The 15,519-nt window shown below is 53.3% G+C and overlaps 1 protein-coding gene across 3 annotated transcripts in view; it reads left to right on the top strand.

Annotated features, from left to right (window-relative positions):
• Positions 1 to 15,519, top strand: part of Kif17 (kinesin family member 17) — a 36,469-nt gene that overhangs the window by 683 nt on the left and 20,267 nt on the right. For all 3 annotated transcript variants that reach the window (XM_042688671.1, XM_042688673.1, XM_042688672.1), the window contains exons 2-5: positions 6,242 to 6,388; positions 7,645 to 7,746; positions 12,334 to 12,523; positions 13,783 to 14,229. In XM_042688671.1, the coding sequence (XP_042544605.1) occupies positions 6,242 to 6,388; positions 7,645 to 7,746; positions 12,334 to 12,523; positions 13,783 to 14,229 (886 nt within the window). The remainder of the gene's footprint in view (positions 1 to 6,241; positions 6,389 to 7,644; positions 7,747 to 12,333; positions 12,524 to 13,782; positions 14,230 to 15,519) is intronic.

The following is a 15,519-nucleotide window of genomic DNA, read 5'->3' as shown; positions in this document are numbered from 1 at the left end:
CCTTTACCTTTGTGCTAATCAGGGAGCCAACAACAGGTGTTCCATTTTATAGAGCTTGTACTCTCAATGGCAGCTCATTTGTGTTTCCTATTAAGGAAGATACATTTCACACATGGGGACTCTGAGGCCCAAGCTTCCACATGGGTTTCTAGCAGAGGTGCCACTGTGCAGCACCTCATGTCTCTTCAACAAGGCTTTTCCCTCTAGCATCTCTGCATGGGGGTAAAGGTTAGTTCAGTGAGGTGCTGTGGTTGGTTGGTTCCACAAGAACTACTGATCACCTTTTTTTTTTTTTTTTTTCCGGTCTTGGGGCTTTAATTCTGGGCTTGGGTGCTGTCCCTGAGTTCTTCAGCTCAAGGCGAACACTCTACCGCTTGAGCCACAGTGCTACTTCCTGTTTTCTGGTAGTTCATTGGAGATAAGAGTCTCATGGACTTTCCTGCCCGGCCTGTCTTTGAACCACAATCCTCAGATCTCAGCCTTCTGAGTAGCTAGGTTCACAGGCATGAGCCATAGGGTGCATGGCTTCTGATCATCTCCTTAGTGGGATATCTGTGGCTCTGAGAAGTCCCACAGTGAAGAAACCATTTTGACATTATATCCAACTTCTCCAAAACCCTTCACATGAGCATTTTCTATTTGGCTAACAAGCCAAGTAATGTCCTAATATCCTCAAGCACTCCCTTCAGTGGGCCCACATCTGCTAGCCTGTCAAGGTTCATGTGTCCTGAAGGCCAGTGTGCTCTGGTGGTTAGGACATGACCAGAAATACCCACAGAAGAAGGAGAAGCCATCCTCCATGGATGGCTGTGGCCCTAAGTAGACAGGTTGTCCATCTCCTGGCCTGGAGTCTCTGTAGAAGGGACAGAAGGGGTCATCTAATCCAGCCCTTCCTTCTATTATTGTAAGGAAACTCAGTCACCAGAAACAGAGAAGCCACCATTAAAAGGCCAAGTTATGAGTCTTTATTGGAGAGCCCAAGAACTCCTGGTGGACTCATGTCTCAAAGACCAGCAGCTCTAAATGCAGCTAGCTTATATAGTCTAAAACCACACAAGGTATAGAATCAAACCCAACACAAGTGTTATACATGAGCAAAGCAAACCAGATGAGGCCACCTACACCTAATAGAAAAGCAAACCATTTGGGAAACAATCAGGGGAAATCAAGTGCCAATTATCTAGGGGAGGCATAGACCCAGTCTGCTTTACTTCACTATTGGGCCCCTAAATGTCCACCAAATGGAGGACCAGTCTTGGCTGCATGTGACAGCAGTTTACACTTCCCAAAGCATCCAGTTCTCTCCATCTTTGATGCTGGGCCCTAGAAGACCACCCTGCATGCTGAGCCAAGGGCCTCCCCGAGCTTCCAACCATGCTCCTTGGCTCTGCCTCAGGGTCCCATGGAACTCTACTCCCTCTGTTCAGGGTTGGCCCCTTAGAGATCATATTGTGTTCTTCCTTGGCCTTGCCTCCTCTAGGGCCATCAGCCTTGCTCTTGGGGTACAATCTTGGTCCCCTTCTCATCCTTGAAAAATACCCTGAACAAGTTTTTCTATATGGGTTTCTCCGGAAACCCCACCCCAGGGAGGGAGACATGAAAGACACTAAAGACTGGCTAAAGACCAGCCCATTAGAGCTCTCCTCTGGCTCTCTCTTCTCTCTGGAGTTCTTGGGCTCATTTATTTGTACATTCAGTTAACTAACTAAAGAGCATCCACAGCAGTTCCATCCTAGACATGCGGAGTATGTGTCAGAGACATGGACTCTTGTTTGCCACAAGCCTGTGATCAGGAAGGAGCAATTAAGCTAAAAAGGGTGCACGGTGGCGAGTCTGGGGAGATGCCTTCAGGACTTTGGCAGCATAAGGAAAGCCAGAAAACCTGGACTTGGGGAGCCAGGGGAGGGGCCAGAGGAAGGAAAGTCTAAGTGAAGGATGTTGGTTGCACAGGAAGGTGGAAAAAAGAGTAGAGGCCAACAGGCACCAGTGGCTCACACCTGTAATCCTAGCTATTCAGGAGGCTGAGATCTGAGGATCGTGGTTCAAAGCCAGCCCGAGCAAGAAGGGCCAGGAGACTCTTTTCTCCAATACACTACTAGAAAACCAGAAGTGCCACTGTGGCTCAAGTGGTAGAGCGCTTGCCTTGAGCTGAAGAGTGCAGGGACAGTGCCCAGGCTCAGAGTTTTAAGCCCCACAACCACCACCACCAACAAAACAAAACAAAAAAACAAAAAAAAAGATGTTAAAAAAAAAAGGGTATAGGGCTGGGAAGGTGGCTCAGTGGTAGATCACTTGCCTTGTATGCATGAAGCCCTGGGTTCGATTCCTCAGCACCACATAAGCAGAAAATAAAAAATCTGGAAGTGGTGCTGTGGCTCAAGTGATGGAGCGCTGGCCTTGAGCTGAAGAGCTGAGGGACAGCACCCAGGCCCAGAGTTCAGGCCCCACGACTGGACCCCCCAAAACAAAAAAAGGGTAGAGACCCGCGTGTGTAGCATCTGATCTTCATAAGAGAGTAGGAGCCATTATTCCTGATGGGGAAACTGAGGCCTGAAGAGTCATGGAAAAAGTCAGGGACAGTTGTGATTCCCAGTGTCCAGTTCCCATGCTCGATTTTTTTGGCTCCCATTAAAGGCTACTATGCAAATTGCATGCAGAACATATGCACATTACACCCTCAGCTGACTGAGCAGGAGCTGATGCACCATTAGGCCCTTGGGCTAAAGGTGTGTGTATGTGTCTATTCTGCTTTCTGGTCAGGTATTGGGCCCTAGAGCAATGTCCAGAGAACCTCTTTCCCAGGACCCTTGCTTCCGGTGCTTACTGCATAAAGCCCCCTGCACGACCACTTCCTGGTCTTTCCTTTTCCTCCCCCACTTTCAAATCTAAGCTAACTTCCTGGTCTTCTTTTGCCCCTGAGTGATCTTTTAAAATCTCCCGAAGGCTTTCCTCCTCACACCTGCCCTTGCCTGACCCTGCCCTGAGCTCTCCTCCAGCCTGTTACCTGCCTGGGAGCTGCTTAACTAGTGGCTTTGAGATCCTCTCCTCCTGTCACCTCACACATCCAGAGTCTCCTCTGCCGATTAACCTCCAGTCACCCAGCAGCCACGTACCAGGATGTCTGCCTCGTCCAGAGTGTAGAGGGTCACCAAGTGTCCAGACTAGAAGCTGCAGAATTGGTCCCTGGATGGGACATTTGAGAGGGGGCAGAAAAGGAGTTATGTGAGAATGAAGGGCAAATGTTTTTATCCAAAAAAGATGCACAGCACCTCCAACCTTACTACTATGACCTGGGCATCACTGCTGAGGATAATGCCAAGTTCCAAGGACACTCCTTTTCCAGGCCGATGTGTCATGCTCAAAGCCCTCGCTACCGTCTCTAGCACTGGAAGAAGTGAGAAAGAGAAAGAGTAGATTGACTTCATGAAAGCTAATCACACACCTAGCCATGGCTGGACCAGGGTGGAAGTAGAGAGGGGCTGACCTAGGCCCTGCTCCCTGTATGTGCATGACCCAGGGGGGCCGGGGTCAGTTACTGTGTCAGACTGTTTTTTTGTTGGTCATGGGGCCTGAATTCTGGTCCTGGGTGCTGCCCCTCAGCTCTTCAGCTCAGAGCAAGCAGCTTTTTCTGCTTATGTGGTGCTGAAGAATCCAGCACAGGGCCTCATGCATGCAAGGCAAGCACTCTACCACTGAGCCACCTTCCCAGCCCCTGTGTCAGACTTTATGTCTTTGTTTTGCCTTTGAAACACATATAAAATTGTTTTCTACTGATCGCCACATGGTCCTATAGAACATTCTAGAACAATGGAAATATTCTGTATCTACACTGACCCAGTAAATACCCACTAGCCACATGATGAATAACATTTGAAATGAGGTGCTGCTGAGGAACTAAAGTTTTTTGGGGGTGTGTGTATACTGATACTGGGTCTTGAACTCAGGGCCTTACACTTTTGCCTGGCTTCTTTCTTTCTTTCTTTCTTTCTTTCTTTTTCCTTTCCCTCTCTCTCTCTCTTTTTCTTTTCTTTTCTGTCTGTCATGGGGCCTGAACTCTGGGCTTCGGCGCTGTCCCTGCGCTCTTCAGCTTAAGGCGAACGCTCTACCACTTGAGCCACAGCAGCACTTCTGGTTTTCTAGTGGTTTATTGGAGATCAGAGTCTCATGGACTTTCCTGCCAGGCTGGCTTTGAACCTCGATCCTCAGATCTCAGCCTCCTGAGTAGCTAGGATTACAGGTGTGAGCCACTGGCACCTGGCTCTTTTCTTTCCTTCCTTCCTTCCTTCTTTCCTTCCTTCCTTCCTTCCTTCCTTCCTTCCTTCCTTCCTTCCTTCCTTCCTTCCTTCTTTCCTTCCTTCCTTCCTTCCTTCCTTCCTTCCTTTCTTTTTTTGGTGGTCATGGCACTTGGAGTCAGGGCCTCACTGCTGTCCCTTAGGTTTTGCACTTAAGGCTAGTGCTTGAGCCACAGCTTCACTTCTAGTTTTTTGCTGGTTATTTGGAGATAAGAATCTCTTGGATTTGTCTGCCTGGGCTGCTTTTGAACTGTGGTCCTCAGATCTCAGCCTCCTGTGTAGCTAGGGTGGCAGGCGTGAGCCCCGGCCCCCGGCACAGCATTTATGTTTATGTGGACTCCCGTCTTGTGCGTAGGTCACAGTGATGTGCCTGGGCAGCCGCATGTCATTCTAGGGCTTTGTGTGGCCCTCGCACTCCTACCTCCTATGTTTGAGAGCAGCCCCATATGGGATCCTGGTTGGGTGATCTCTCTGTCCACATGTGCGTCTCACCAACTGGGTGGCCTGCTACAGAAACCCACACCGTGATCATGGTATCCTTGAATAAGGAAATGCTGCCCACTCCCTTCTGCTCCAGAAAAGTGGGGACTTATCCTTTATGGGGGACTGTGCAGGGAAATTCTGGCCTTCATGTACCAACATCTCCTGGGGGCTCTGCCCGGCTATGTGCTTGGGGTCTTTGCATGAAACTGGGCCCTTGGGACCAGGACGCAGTTCTGTGGATCCTCTTCCACCTCCACATTAAGTTTGAGAATTTGCCGGTGAGGTCAGGGACAGTTTCCATCTTTCTCCCCAGGCAGAACTTGGTGCCAGTCACAGAAAAGCCAGCCAGTTCCTAGTGAGTGAATAAATGTATCAGTGCATGAAGAATGAGTTTAGAAATGACACCTGCTTTGCTTCCAGTCTCCCTTCCCAGTCTCATCTTCCAACCCCAGGCCCCAGCTCTGCTCATACTTGTTTTCTCCTTTTGCCTTTGCTTAAGCTGTGCCCTCAGCCTGGAGTGCTTTCCTCTGTGTGCCACCTATCAACATCCAAACGGCCGTTTCAGCTCCCCAAGTTCTGCCCCTTGCTTACTACCCAGAAGGCTTTGCCTAGTTCTTCCCACACTGCCCCCATTCCCTCCTTTGTACTCTTCCTCTCTGTGGTTGCTAGAACATCTGCCGTAGTCCCCCCCTTCCGGCACCCCCACATTTGTATAGTGAGCACCCGCCTGTGCCAACATATTGTGTGCTGAGATTATGAAGCAGCTTTGGGAGGAAAACTGTTTTTCTTGTTGCTGGTTATGGGGCTTGAACTCAGGGCCTGGGCACAGAGCTCTTTCGCTTAGCTAGCACTCTCACTTTGAACCACAGCACCACTTCTGGGTATTGAATGGTTAATTGGAGACTAGAGTCTCATGGGGACTTTTCTGCCTAGTCTGATTACAAACTGCTATCCTCAGATCTCTGCCTCCTGAGTAGCTAGGATTACAGGTATGAGCCACCAGTGCCCAGCTGGGAAACCATTCTTATTCTTATGACAGATGAGGAAATGGAGGTTCAGTGTGCCCAAGCTCAGCCCGAGGCCACACAGTACAGTGGAGAGAAGATTTGAGCTCAGGTGGTCAGGCGCCCAGCATAAGCTCTTCTTGTAGGGACAGTCTCCTTCCCTCCCAGATTGTGAACTACTTAAGAACACAGTATAACATTAGAAGCATGGCACGGGTGGTAGAGCGCCAGCCAATGAATGAAAGTGTCAGATACAGAGTCTGAGTCCCAGGCTCAAACAAACAAAAAAAAAAGCACACAGCTGTACCTGCCTCCTTCCCACTCCTGCCCACCCCCAGCCCAGTGCCACTGGGGTGGGAGACCCAGGCAGGGGCCGGCATGTGTGTATCTGTGGGTAAGGAGGTTGCCCTTCCTCCTGGGTCTGGTCAGCTGAGCACCAGGCTTTGGCTTCTTCCCACACAGGGCGTCACTGAGGGTTACAATGGCACCATCTTTGCGTACGGCCAGACGGGCAGTGGGAAGTCCTTCACCATGCAGGGCCTGTCAGACCCACCATGCCAGAGAGGGATCATCCCCAGGGCCTTCGAGCACGTGTTTGAGAGCGTCCAGGTATGAGCCAGGGGGCGGGCTGGGGCAGGGCTGGTGCCACACTGATGGTCCCAGGGATGAGGAGAGGGATGGGCACTTGTGACCTGAGACATAGACCAAGGCACACATAGCCTTGTGTTTATTTGGGACAAGCCAGGGGAGGAAGCACTGGTTTCTAGTAATTCTAGCTACTTAAAAGGCCAAGATCTGGAGGATCACAGCTCAAAGCCAGATTGGAGAGACAAGGCCTTGAGACTCCATTTCTAGTTAACCAGCAAAAAGCCAGGCTTGAGGCATGGCTCAACTGGTAGAGCACCAGCTGTGACCAAACAAGCTGTGTAAGATGAGACCTTAAAGTTTGAACCCAGTACCACAAAAAAAGAAAGAGAGAGAGAGAGAGAGAGAGAGAGACTGTGTGTATGTGGAGGGAGGGAGGGAGGAAGAGAGAGGTGGGGGGAGAGAGAGATACATGCTGGGTGCTGGTGGCTCACACCTGTAATCCTAGCTACTCAGGAAGCTGATATTTGAGAATCACAGTTCAGAGTCAGCCTGGGCAGGAGTCTGTGAGACTCTTTATCTCCAATTGACCACCGGAAAGCCAAAAGTGGTGCAGTGGCTCAAAGTGGTAGAGCACTAGCCTTGAACAAAAACGCTCAGGGACAGAGCCTGTGCCATGAGTTCAAACTCTACAGCTGACAAAAAAAAAAAAAAAGCAAAGCCAGTTGAATTCTACCTACCCGCTCCATGTTTTAATTCACTGTTTTTGGATTTTAACATTCACTTAGCCTTTCCTCTGGATGTGACAATGCTGAGCCCTGTTCTTAGAATGGTTTCCCCTCTGTGGGACAATTCCGCCAGCCAGGCCCTGTTCGATGCCCTTTGTGTAATTGTCTTTCTGGACCCCAAAATACCCAACCCTCATTGGTGGTGACATACAGGAGCTATGAGAGCTGCTGGGGGTCTGCTCAGAGCCAGATCGTGGGCCAGGTGATAATCGCCAGGCCTGTGGCCTCAGTTTCTCTGAGTAATCGGGAGTAACGGGGAGGCCGCTTTCCCTTCTTCATGAGCTGGAAGGCAGAGCGGGAGACACCAGTGGGCCTACCAGGCCTGAAGGAGAGTTTGTCCAGAAGACAGGCAGGGTGTGGGGGATGGGGGGGGGAACCCTGTGGCCCTCACCGCCCCCCTTCCCCCTGATGTCCCTGCTGTAGGGGGTTCAGGCCTGGCAACAGTGGGGGTGGTATTCGTGGTGTGTCTGCACGTTCTATCTGCTTCCACAGTGTGCCGAAAACACCAAGTTCCTGGTTCGAGCCTCCTACCTAGAGATCTACAATGAGGATGTCCGTGATCTGCTGGGAGTTGACACCAAGCAGAAGCTGGAGGTGGGTACAGACCCTGAGCAGGTATGGGCCCCAAGTGGGCACAGGCAGGTGGGCCAGCTGGGGGAGGATGGCATCAGGTGGCTATCCCTCAGAAATGGGGCGGGGTGCATCCTGGTGGCACAGGGGCAGCTTCTGACCATGAACTTTAGGGGTGTCCTGGGTGTTTACGATGTGGGGGAGGGGTGAGTGGGCCTCATGGACTGCACGATGGAGCCAGATCTCACTCTGGGCAAAGCTGTGTCTACCTGCTGAGGCAGAAGGAATTGGGAAGGAATTAGAGGGTGGGTGGGTGGGTACACACACGCACACACACACACACACACACATACACACACACACACACACAGGTCTTGGGTTTGAACGCAGGATCTGAGTGCTGTCCCAGAGTTTTTTTGTTCAAGGAGAGCACTCTATCACTTGAGTCACAGCTCCACATCCAACTTGTGTGTGTGTGTGTGTGTGTGTGTGTGTGTGTGTGTGTGTGTGTGGTTAATTAGAGATGAGAGTCTCAACAGGCTTTCCTTCCCAGGCTGGCTTTGAACCGTGATCCTCAGACGTCAGCCTCCTGAGGAGTTAGGATTACAGGTGTGAGCCACCAGCACCTAGCTCATCAGCCAGGGTGTTTCCTATTAGATGCTTACTGTGTACTGGCTGATTTAGGTATAATCTGTTCGTGTGTCCAAGGTCCACCCTGAGTCAGGTGCCAAACTTGAACTTGAACCAGAGCTGGCGACTTGATCATAGACATCTCATTTTACTTCTGCCAAGCTCAGACTTGGGAACCTTGTTCCTATTTGTAAGGGGACCAGGTACTTCTGTCACTGCCTTGTAGGTTCTGGTGAGGACCAGGAGGGCACAGAGGGCAGCCCTCTAGGCAGCCCTGGCTCCATGCAGGAGCTCTTTTGATGCTTTGGGGACGCAGAGAAAGGACACCGACCCCGACAAGGTCTCCAGGCAGAGTCCTCAGAGGACAGATGGAGGACAGCTGACGGCTCGTGACAGGAATTGCGAGGGTTAGCTTCATCAGTGAGCCCTGCAGACATTTCACAAATTGCCCTTGGTCTGCTCAAAGTTTAGACTCGGGACCAAGGAATATCCTCTCAAAGCAATGGGGAGTGCAGCTGGAATGTGTGAAGACAGGCAGAACCAGACGGACATTTTGGGCAGCCCAGCAAGATCAAGACAACTACCAGTCTGTCTGGGTGTGGTGGTGCACACTTGTAATCCCAGCAGTTGGGAGGCAGCAGCAAGAAGACTGAGAGTCAGATGGGGCTACATAACCAGGCCCTGTCAAAGAAAGAAAGAGAAGGGAGAGAGGGAGAGAGAAGGGGGGTTAGAAGGGAGGGGAAAGGAGAAGGGAGAAAATAGACCTGCCAGGAGGGACAGCCAGTGTGAGTGGCCAGGCTGGACTCTCAGCTGGCACCCCGGGGCCTGGGCCTTGGTAAGAGGCACTGGTCATTTCTCCTGACTAGATCTCTTTATGTGCTGCATGGGCGTGGTCTGGTCCAAAGAGAAGAGTCCAGTGGAGGATGCTGGTGCCTATCTGTGGCCTAGATGCTGGTGGTCTGCCTTATTCCTCCTCCAGCTCTGGGGCTGCTTATCCGACCCCCACCCCTCCCAGCACCGTAGAAAGTCAGTCACTCCAGATTCGGAGAAGGGAGGCACAGCTACCAGCTGACTCATTCATCAGATGCCAGTCCCTGCATCACTGCAGGCCTCAGAGAGTGATCTCTGCCTCTGGGCCCCCGTAGTCTCCATCCAGACCAGGCTCAGCCCCTCCTCACACAGCGAGCGGGCACAGACACAGCACTGCTTTGCCCTCTCCCTGCAGGAACCTCTGCCACCCACCTGGCGTTTCTCCTTGCCTCTCCTCGTGTAGATGAGTCACAGCTCAGCTCCCAGCCCAGGAAGCAGGCAGAGGAGGCGGATGCCAGGCATCATGCCCACTTAGCAACTCTAGGAAACCGCATCTGTGGTTCATCTAGAAGACTACATCTGCCGTTCATAGAACGTGCACCCACCTGACCTAGAGCAGCAGGGACCCCCACTGCTTCCTTGCCACCCCAGACCCAGGGAAGGCCTTGGTCCCAGGCCTTTGGTGAGCTGCTGCCCCAGAGGCTGCCTGTGGGGGGTGCATTCCACGAAACACTGTGGGCACCACGCCTCTGACACACTCCTTCGTGGGTGACATGTTTTTAGCTGGGAACAGCCTGGAGGCCCTACAAACAGCCCAGGGCACAAAAGTCCATGGACTGGAGATGGATTTGAACATGGACCACATTCCCCTACAACAGTTCCAAACCTGGGAACCTGATCAATGTTATCATTAGAGGCCATTAAATCAGCAAAGGGCCCAACAAGAGACTTGCCAAGGCCAGATGCACACCCCTCCCCCACCCAGACAAACACCATCCTAGAGCTCAGACCCCTCGGGGCATCTCCAGCGTCTTGTCCCACCCCACGAGCAGGTACAGTGTGGGTGACTGCCCCTCCCCGTGGACTGTGGCCTGGTCTCTGCTCCTGTGTCCTCTTCCATCCCCGGCTGCATCTCTGCTGGTTGCTATAGCAACCCAGCTCTGTCCTCTTGCAGCCAAGATGAGCAGTTACCAAGGAACAGGCTCACAGCTGGCAGCCATCACTTGGTGCCTCCCTGGTGCCAGAGTTGGGGGTGGGGTGGGGAAGGAGAGGTGGCAGGGGGAGCCACGGGCGGCATGAGGAGGTGGGAGGTAAAAGAGCGGGAGCCCTCTGGGTGAGGGCTCATCTCCCGAGGTTGCCCAGGGCCAAGGCAGCTTCCTGTCTTCTTTCGGACCTGGTTCCCTAGCCCCACCAGGGACCTGAAGTGCTGCTGCTTCCATCCATTCCCTCCCTCAAGTAGAGCCATTGATCCCCATTTCACAGATGAGGGAGCTGAGGGCTGCAGGTGGAAGGCTGACTTCCACGCCCATCTGATCAAATAAGAAACTAACAGCATAGATGAAGCCTTGGGTGACCAGCCTTCCCCGGGGTTCACTGTGCACCGGGTGAGCCCTGGGTTCTGGGGATGGGACAGCATCCAAGCAGACACTCTGTGGGTGCCACGCGAGGTGCAGCCTCAGCACTCGGGGCTGGCCCACAGCCACGCTGTTTGCAGGTGCTCCTGCTTGTCCTCAGTGCCCTTCCTCACCGCCACCTCCACGCCAAGCTCAGCCCTTCCCTGGGTGGCGCTGCACTTCCTTCAGAATGCTCAGCACTCTCCACCTTGTCTCTGCTGCCTTCCATCATGCTGACCCCACTAATAGGCATGTGGCCTTCAGCAAGTCCCCTCACCCTTCCTGATCCACCCTGTGGAGCCCAGTCATGCAGACTGAGTTGTTAGGACCCTGCACACCAAAGCCAGAAGCCTCACCCCCACCCCACAGGGCCCCAACTTGTTCCTCCTTCCCCCTGGCCCCCAGCCTGGAACAACACCTCTGAGCCTCTGTGGCTTCAGCCAGCAGGGCCACTGGCAAACAGCTGCTCTCCTAATTCATTCCACCCTTGCCAGAGGGCTCTTATTTCCTTTCACACTTGGAAAATATTGCTTTTCACAGCTCTCTCAGAGCCACAGGGCATCCTGGCCACCTGGGAAGTGCATGAGAGACATGGACCTCGCGTCAGGGCTGGGCTGGGGAGCTGAGGGCTTGCAGAAACCCTGGGCAGCGGATGGTGCCTGAGTGGAGGAGGTCCAGTAGTGTGGGCCATTCCCATTGCCTGGAGGAAGGCCATCTGAACGATGGAGAGAGAGCACTTAGAGCTCTTGGGACCAGAAGCTTCTAGACTGAAAACCATCTTCAGCCAGGAACAGGTGCTCGTACTTATATTCCTAGCTATTCAGGAAGCTGAGATCTGAGGATCACAGTCCAAAGCCATCCTGGATAGGAGAGTCTATGATACCCTTATCTCCAATGAAGCAGCAAAAAGCTGGAAGTAGAGCTGTGGCTCAAGTGGTAGAGGGTTAGCCTTGAGTGAAAAGCTAAGGGACAGCTGGGTGCCGGTGGCTCACACCTACAATCCTGGCTACTCAGGAGGCTGACATCTGAGGATCGCGGTTCAAAGCCAGCCCTGGCAGGAAAGTCCATGACACTCTATCTCCACCAAAGAATGGAGGTGTGGCTCAAGTGGTAGAGCACTAGCCTTGAACAGATGATAGGGCCCAGTATTGGCACCAAAATTAAAAAAAAAAAAAAGGCTAAGAGACAGTGCATTGGCTTTGAATCCAAGCTCTAGGACTGTCCCCCACAAAAAAAAACCCCACAACTTTGCAGTAATTATACTAACGTCGATGATGGGTGGGGACAGTACTGCATATTTTGGGGCACTGATTGTACTTTGGGCTGAGCATTGTAAGTCCTAATCTTATTGATTCCTTACCATGTTACCTATAAGACAGGTATCATCTTATGCCCATCTTACAGATGTGGAGGCTGATCTGGCCCCAGATAGGTTTGCAGAGTGGGAAACAGGTGGTCACCTGTCCTGCAAGAGGACTGTGGAGGTCTGGATTGAACTGTTGTCTTGGGCTCCTTGGAGACAGGGGGCCCCACTGTCCATCCTTCCCCTTCCCCCCAGCTGAAGGAGCACCCAGAGAAGGGCGTGTACGTGAAGGGGCTGTCCATGCACACGGTGCACAGCGTGGCCCAGTGCGAGCGCATCATGGAGATGGGCTGGAAGAACCGCTCGGTGGGTTACACGCTGATGAACAAGGACTCTTCGCGCTCTCACTCCATCTTCACCATCAGCATCGAGATCTATGCCGTGGGTATGCAGGTGGCAGCGGGTAGCTGGGCCCAGCCCCTGGAGCCAGGTTTCTACCGGCCAGTCAAAACCCTGCTAGAGCCTGTGAGCACTGTGGGAAATGGGGAAGGGGTGCCCCCAGGGACTGTCTGGAGGGGGCACACGGGTCTCCTGTGCTGGCTATGCCCACTAGATGACAAAGTGGACTTAATGAACATTTACTAGGTGCCAACCAAGCCACACACAGTAGCTCACTCTGTGTGTGTGTGTGTGTGTGTGCGCGCGCGTGCGTGCATGCGTATACATGCCAGTCCTAGGGCTTGAAATTAGGACTTTCACTCAAGTCTAGGTTTTACTACTTGAACCACTGCTCTACTTCCAGCTCTTTCTGCTTAATTCATTGGATATAAGAGTCTAATGGACTTTTCTGTCCAGACTGGCTTTGAACTGTGATCCTTAGGTCTCAGCCTCAGCTAGGATTACAGGTATGAGCCAGTGCATCTAAACCCAGGACTCCAGCCAGTGTCTGGCTCTCCTGTGCCCAGCACCCAGGCTCTGCTCTGCTGTACAGCCCAGGCTCTGCAGAACTGGCCTTGTTTTTTGTTTGTGTCGGTCGTGGGGCTTTAACTCTGGGCCTGGGCACTGTCCCTGAGCTCTTCAGCTCAAGACTAGTGTTCTACCATTTGAGCCACAGTGCCACTTGTGGCTTTTTCTGTTTATGTGGTACTGAGGAATTGAACCCAGGGCCTCATGAATGCAATGCAAGCACTCTACCACTGAGCCACCTTCCCAGCCCCTACTGGCCCTGTTTTTGAGAAACTGGACTCCTGCTGGGGAAACCCAATGAAAATATGATGCCAGTTGACTTTATTCTTCCCAACAACCAGCTCTCGAGGAGAGCCAGCCAGCTCTAGTCTGCATTAGCGAGGTACATGGCTCTACCAATGTCACACAGCAAGAAGACAGATATGTCTTGGGAGTCAAGGCTACAGGTCTCCAAAGTAGATGCTTTTAAGGACATGATATCTTTTGCCTTTGGCCCCATGGGTCAGCTCCAAGGTCTGATCTTGAGTTTCCATCTGTGTATCCTTGGGTGAATTGTGCACCATTTCTGAGCCTCAGTGTTCACATCTGTGAGAATGGGTACCATGGCTGGGCTTCCTCCACGGGGCTCCTGTGTTGCTGAAACGAGGCTTTCGGTGGGTGGCGAGCACCTGGGACTTGGAGAGCTGCGCGTGCTTCCGTGGGGCTCACCCCGAAGCACCTTGCTTTGCTTGTCTGCAGACGAGAGGGGTAAGGACCATCTTCGCGCGGGGAAGCTGAACCTGGTGGACCTGGCAGGCAGCGAGAGGCAGTCCAAGACAGGGGCCACGGGGGAGCGGCTCAAGGAAGCCACCAAGATCAACCTGTCACTGTCCGCGCTGGGCAATGTCATCTCTGCCCTGGTGGACGGGCGCTGCAAACACATCCCCTACCGAGACTCCAAGCTCACCCGCCTGCTGCAGGACTCGCTGGGCGGCAACACCAAGACGCTGATGGTGGCCTGCCTGTCCCCAGCCGACAACAACTACGACGAGACCCTCAGCACGCTGCGCTATGCCAACCGAGCCAAGAACATCAAGAACCAGCCTCGCATCAACGAAGACCCCAAGGAGGCGCTGCTCCGAGAGTATCAGGAGGAGATCAAGAGGCTGAAGGCCATCCTGGCCCAGCAGATGAGCCCCAGCACAGGTGGGACTGAAGGGGGGCGGGGCCTCCCCTCTCTTCCAACGCCCCTCCCTCCCAGGGAGGCTAGCACCTCCTGTGAGCAGTGTGACTAGCCTGGCCCCGCCCCGTCCCGCCCTTCCCTCCCCTCCCCCCCACTGTGCATCTGCATCTGCCCTGTCCTCTCCCTATTCTCTGCCCCCAGTCTCTGTGGCAGCGTCGTGATCTTAGCGGCTGGCTGATTCACTTCCTCACATCCCACCCTAGCTCCTAACTAAGCAGCTTGTTACTGCGTCTGTCACGCCCAAACTTTGGGCTGTCATCTGGCAAGGGGGAGCCGGGCCAGGAATAGAGGCCTGCAGGACCTCCCCACCCAAGGGGCCTTGAGGTGCTCTGTTCAGTTCCTCTGTCTCTTGGAGTTCACCAGCCTATTCATACTTCCGTCCATGGGCCCCTGATCATTCTACACCAACCCCTTTGTTGGCCTGTCCCCCGATCCCATCTATCCACAATGACTCATTCACCGTCTACCTTTCCATCTGCCTTCCCACCCACTCCATGACTTACCCATCACCTGCTCACGCATCTGCCCACCCGCCCACCCTCCCCCTCTCCCTCCCTTCCTACTCTCCACCCATCATTCCAGTCACCCAGCTGTCTATCCACTGATTCATCTTCTCTGCCCCTGGTACACATTCACCTCCCAGCCCCACCGCGGTCCGCCTATCCATCCAGAGGTCCCTGAACACCTCCTGTGTGTAGGCCGAGGCTGGGTGCTGGGGACAGTGATGGGTCAGACTGAGACGCTGTGTCATGATCTGCTGAGGGAGCAGGACACTACAGAAACCATCACCTATGCAGAACAGAGGTTAGGACCGAGAGGAGGGCGTGGCCAGGCAGGATGGGATGCAGCCGATGAGAAGACTCTGAGGACTCATGATCAGGCCTGGTCTTAGCAGTGAGACACTTCCTTGCTAAGATGATGTTTCTGCGGGCTGCCTGGGGGCGGGTGCAGGATGGTGAGCTAGAGGGTGGCCAGGGCAGCATGGAAGGGCACGGTGCATCTTCCTACTGACCTTCCTCCCCAGTCTGACCCTGCTCACCACCACCCTTGGTAAGGGGAAGACAGACAGGAGAGGCCAGGGTTACCAGCTCTGCCCCAGGGTCTCCTCAGCCCTCACAGTGGCCTAGCACCCCTCCTTGCCAGTTGAGGCTGTCCCTGGGTGAAGATCCTGGTTCTCAGAGGCAGCAGTTAAAAGCTGGGAGCTAGCTCACTTGCTGGCTCCTCCTGGTATACTGTATGTCTCTGACTTTCCC

This window comes from Dipodomys spectabilis, unplaced genomic scaffold, assembly GCF_019054845.1.
Source record: "Dipodomys spectabilis isolate Male_0828 unplaced genomic scaffold, ASM1905484v1 ptg000118l, whole genome shotgun sequence".
NCBI lineage: Eukaryota > Metazoa > Chordata > Mammalia > Rodentia > Heteromyidae > Dipodomys > Dipodomys spectabilis.
The sequence above is the reverse complement of the archived record's forward strand: the minus strand, read 5'-3'. Positions and strand labels throughout refer to the sequence as shown.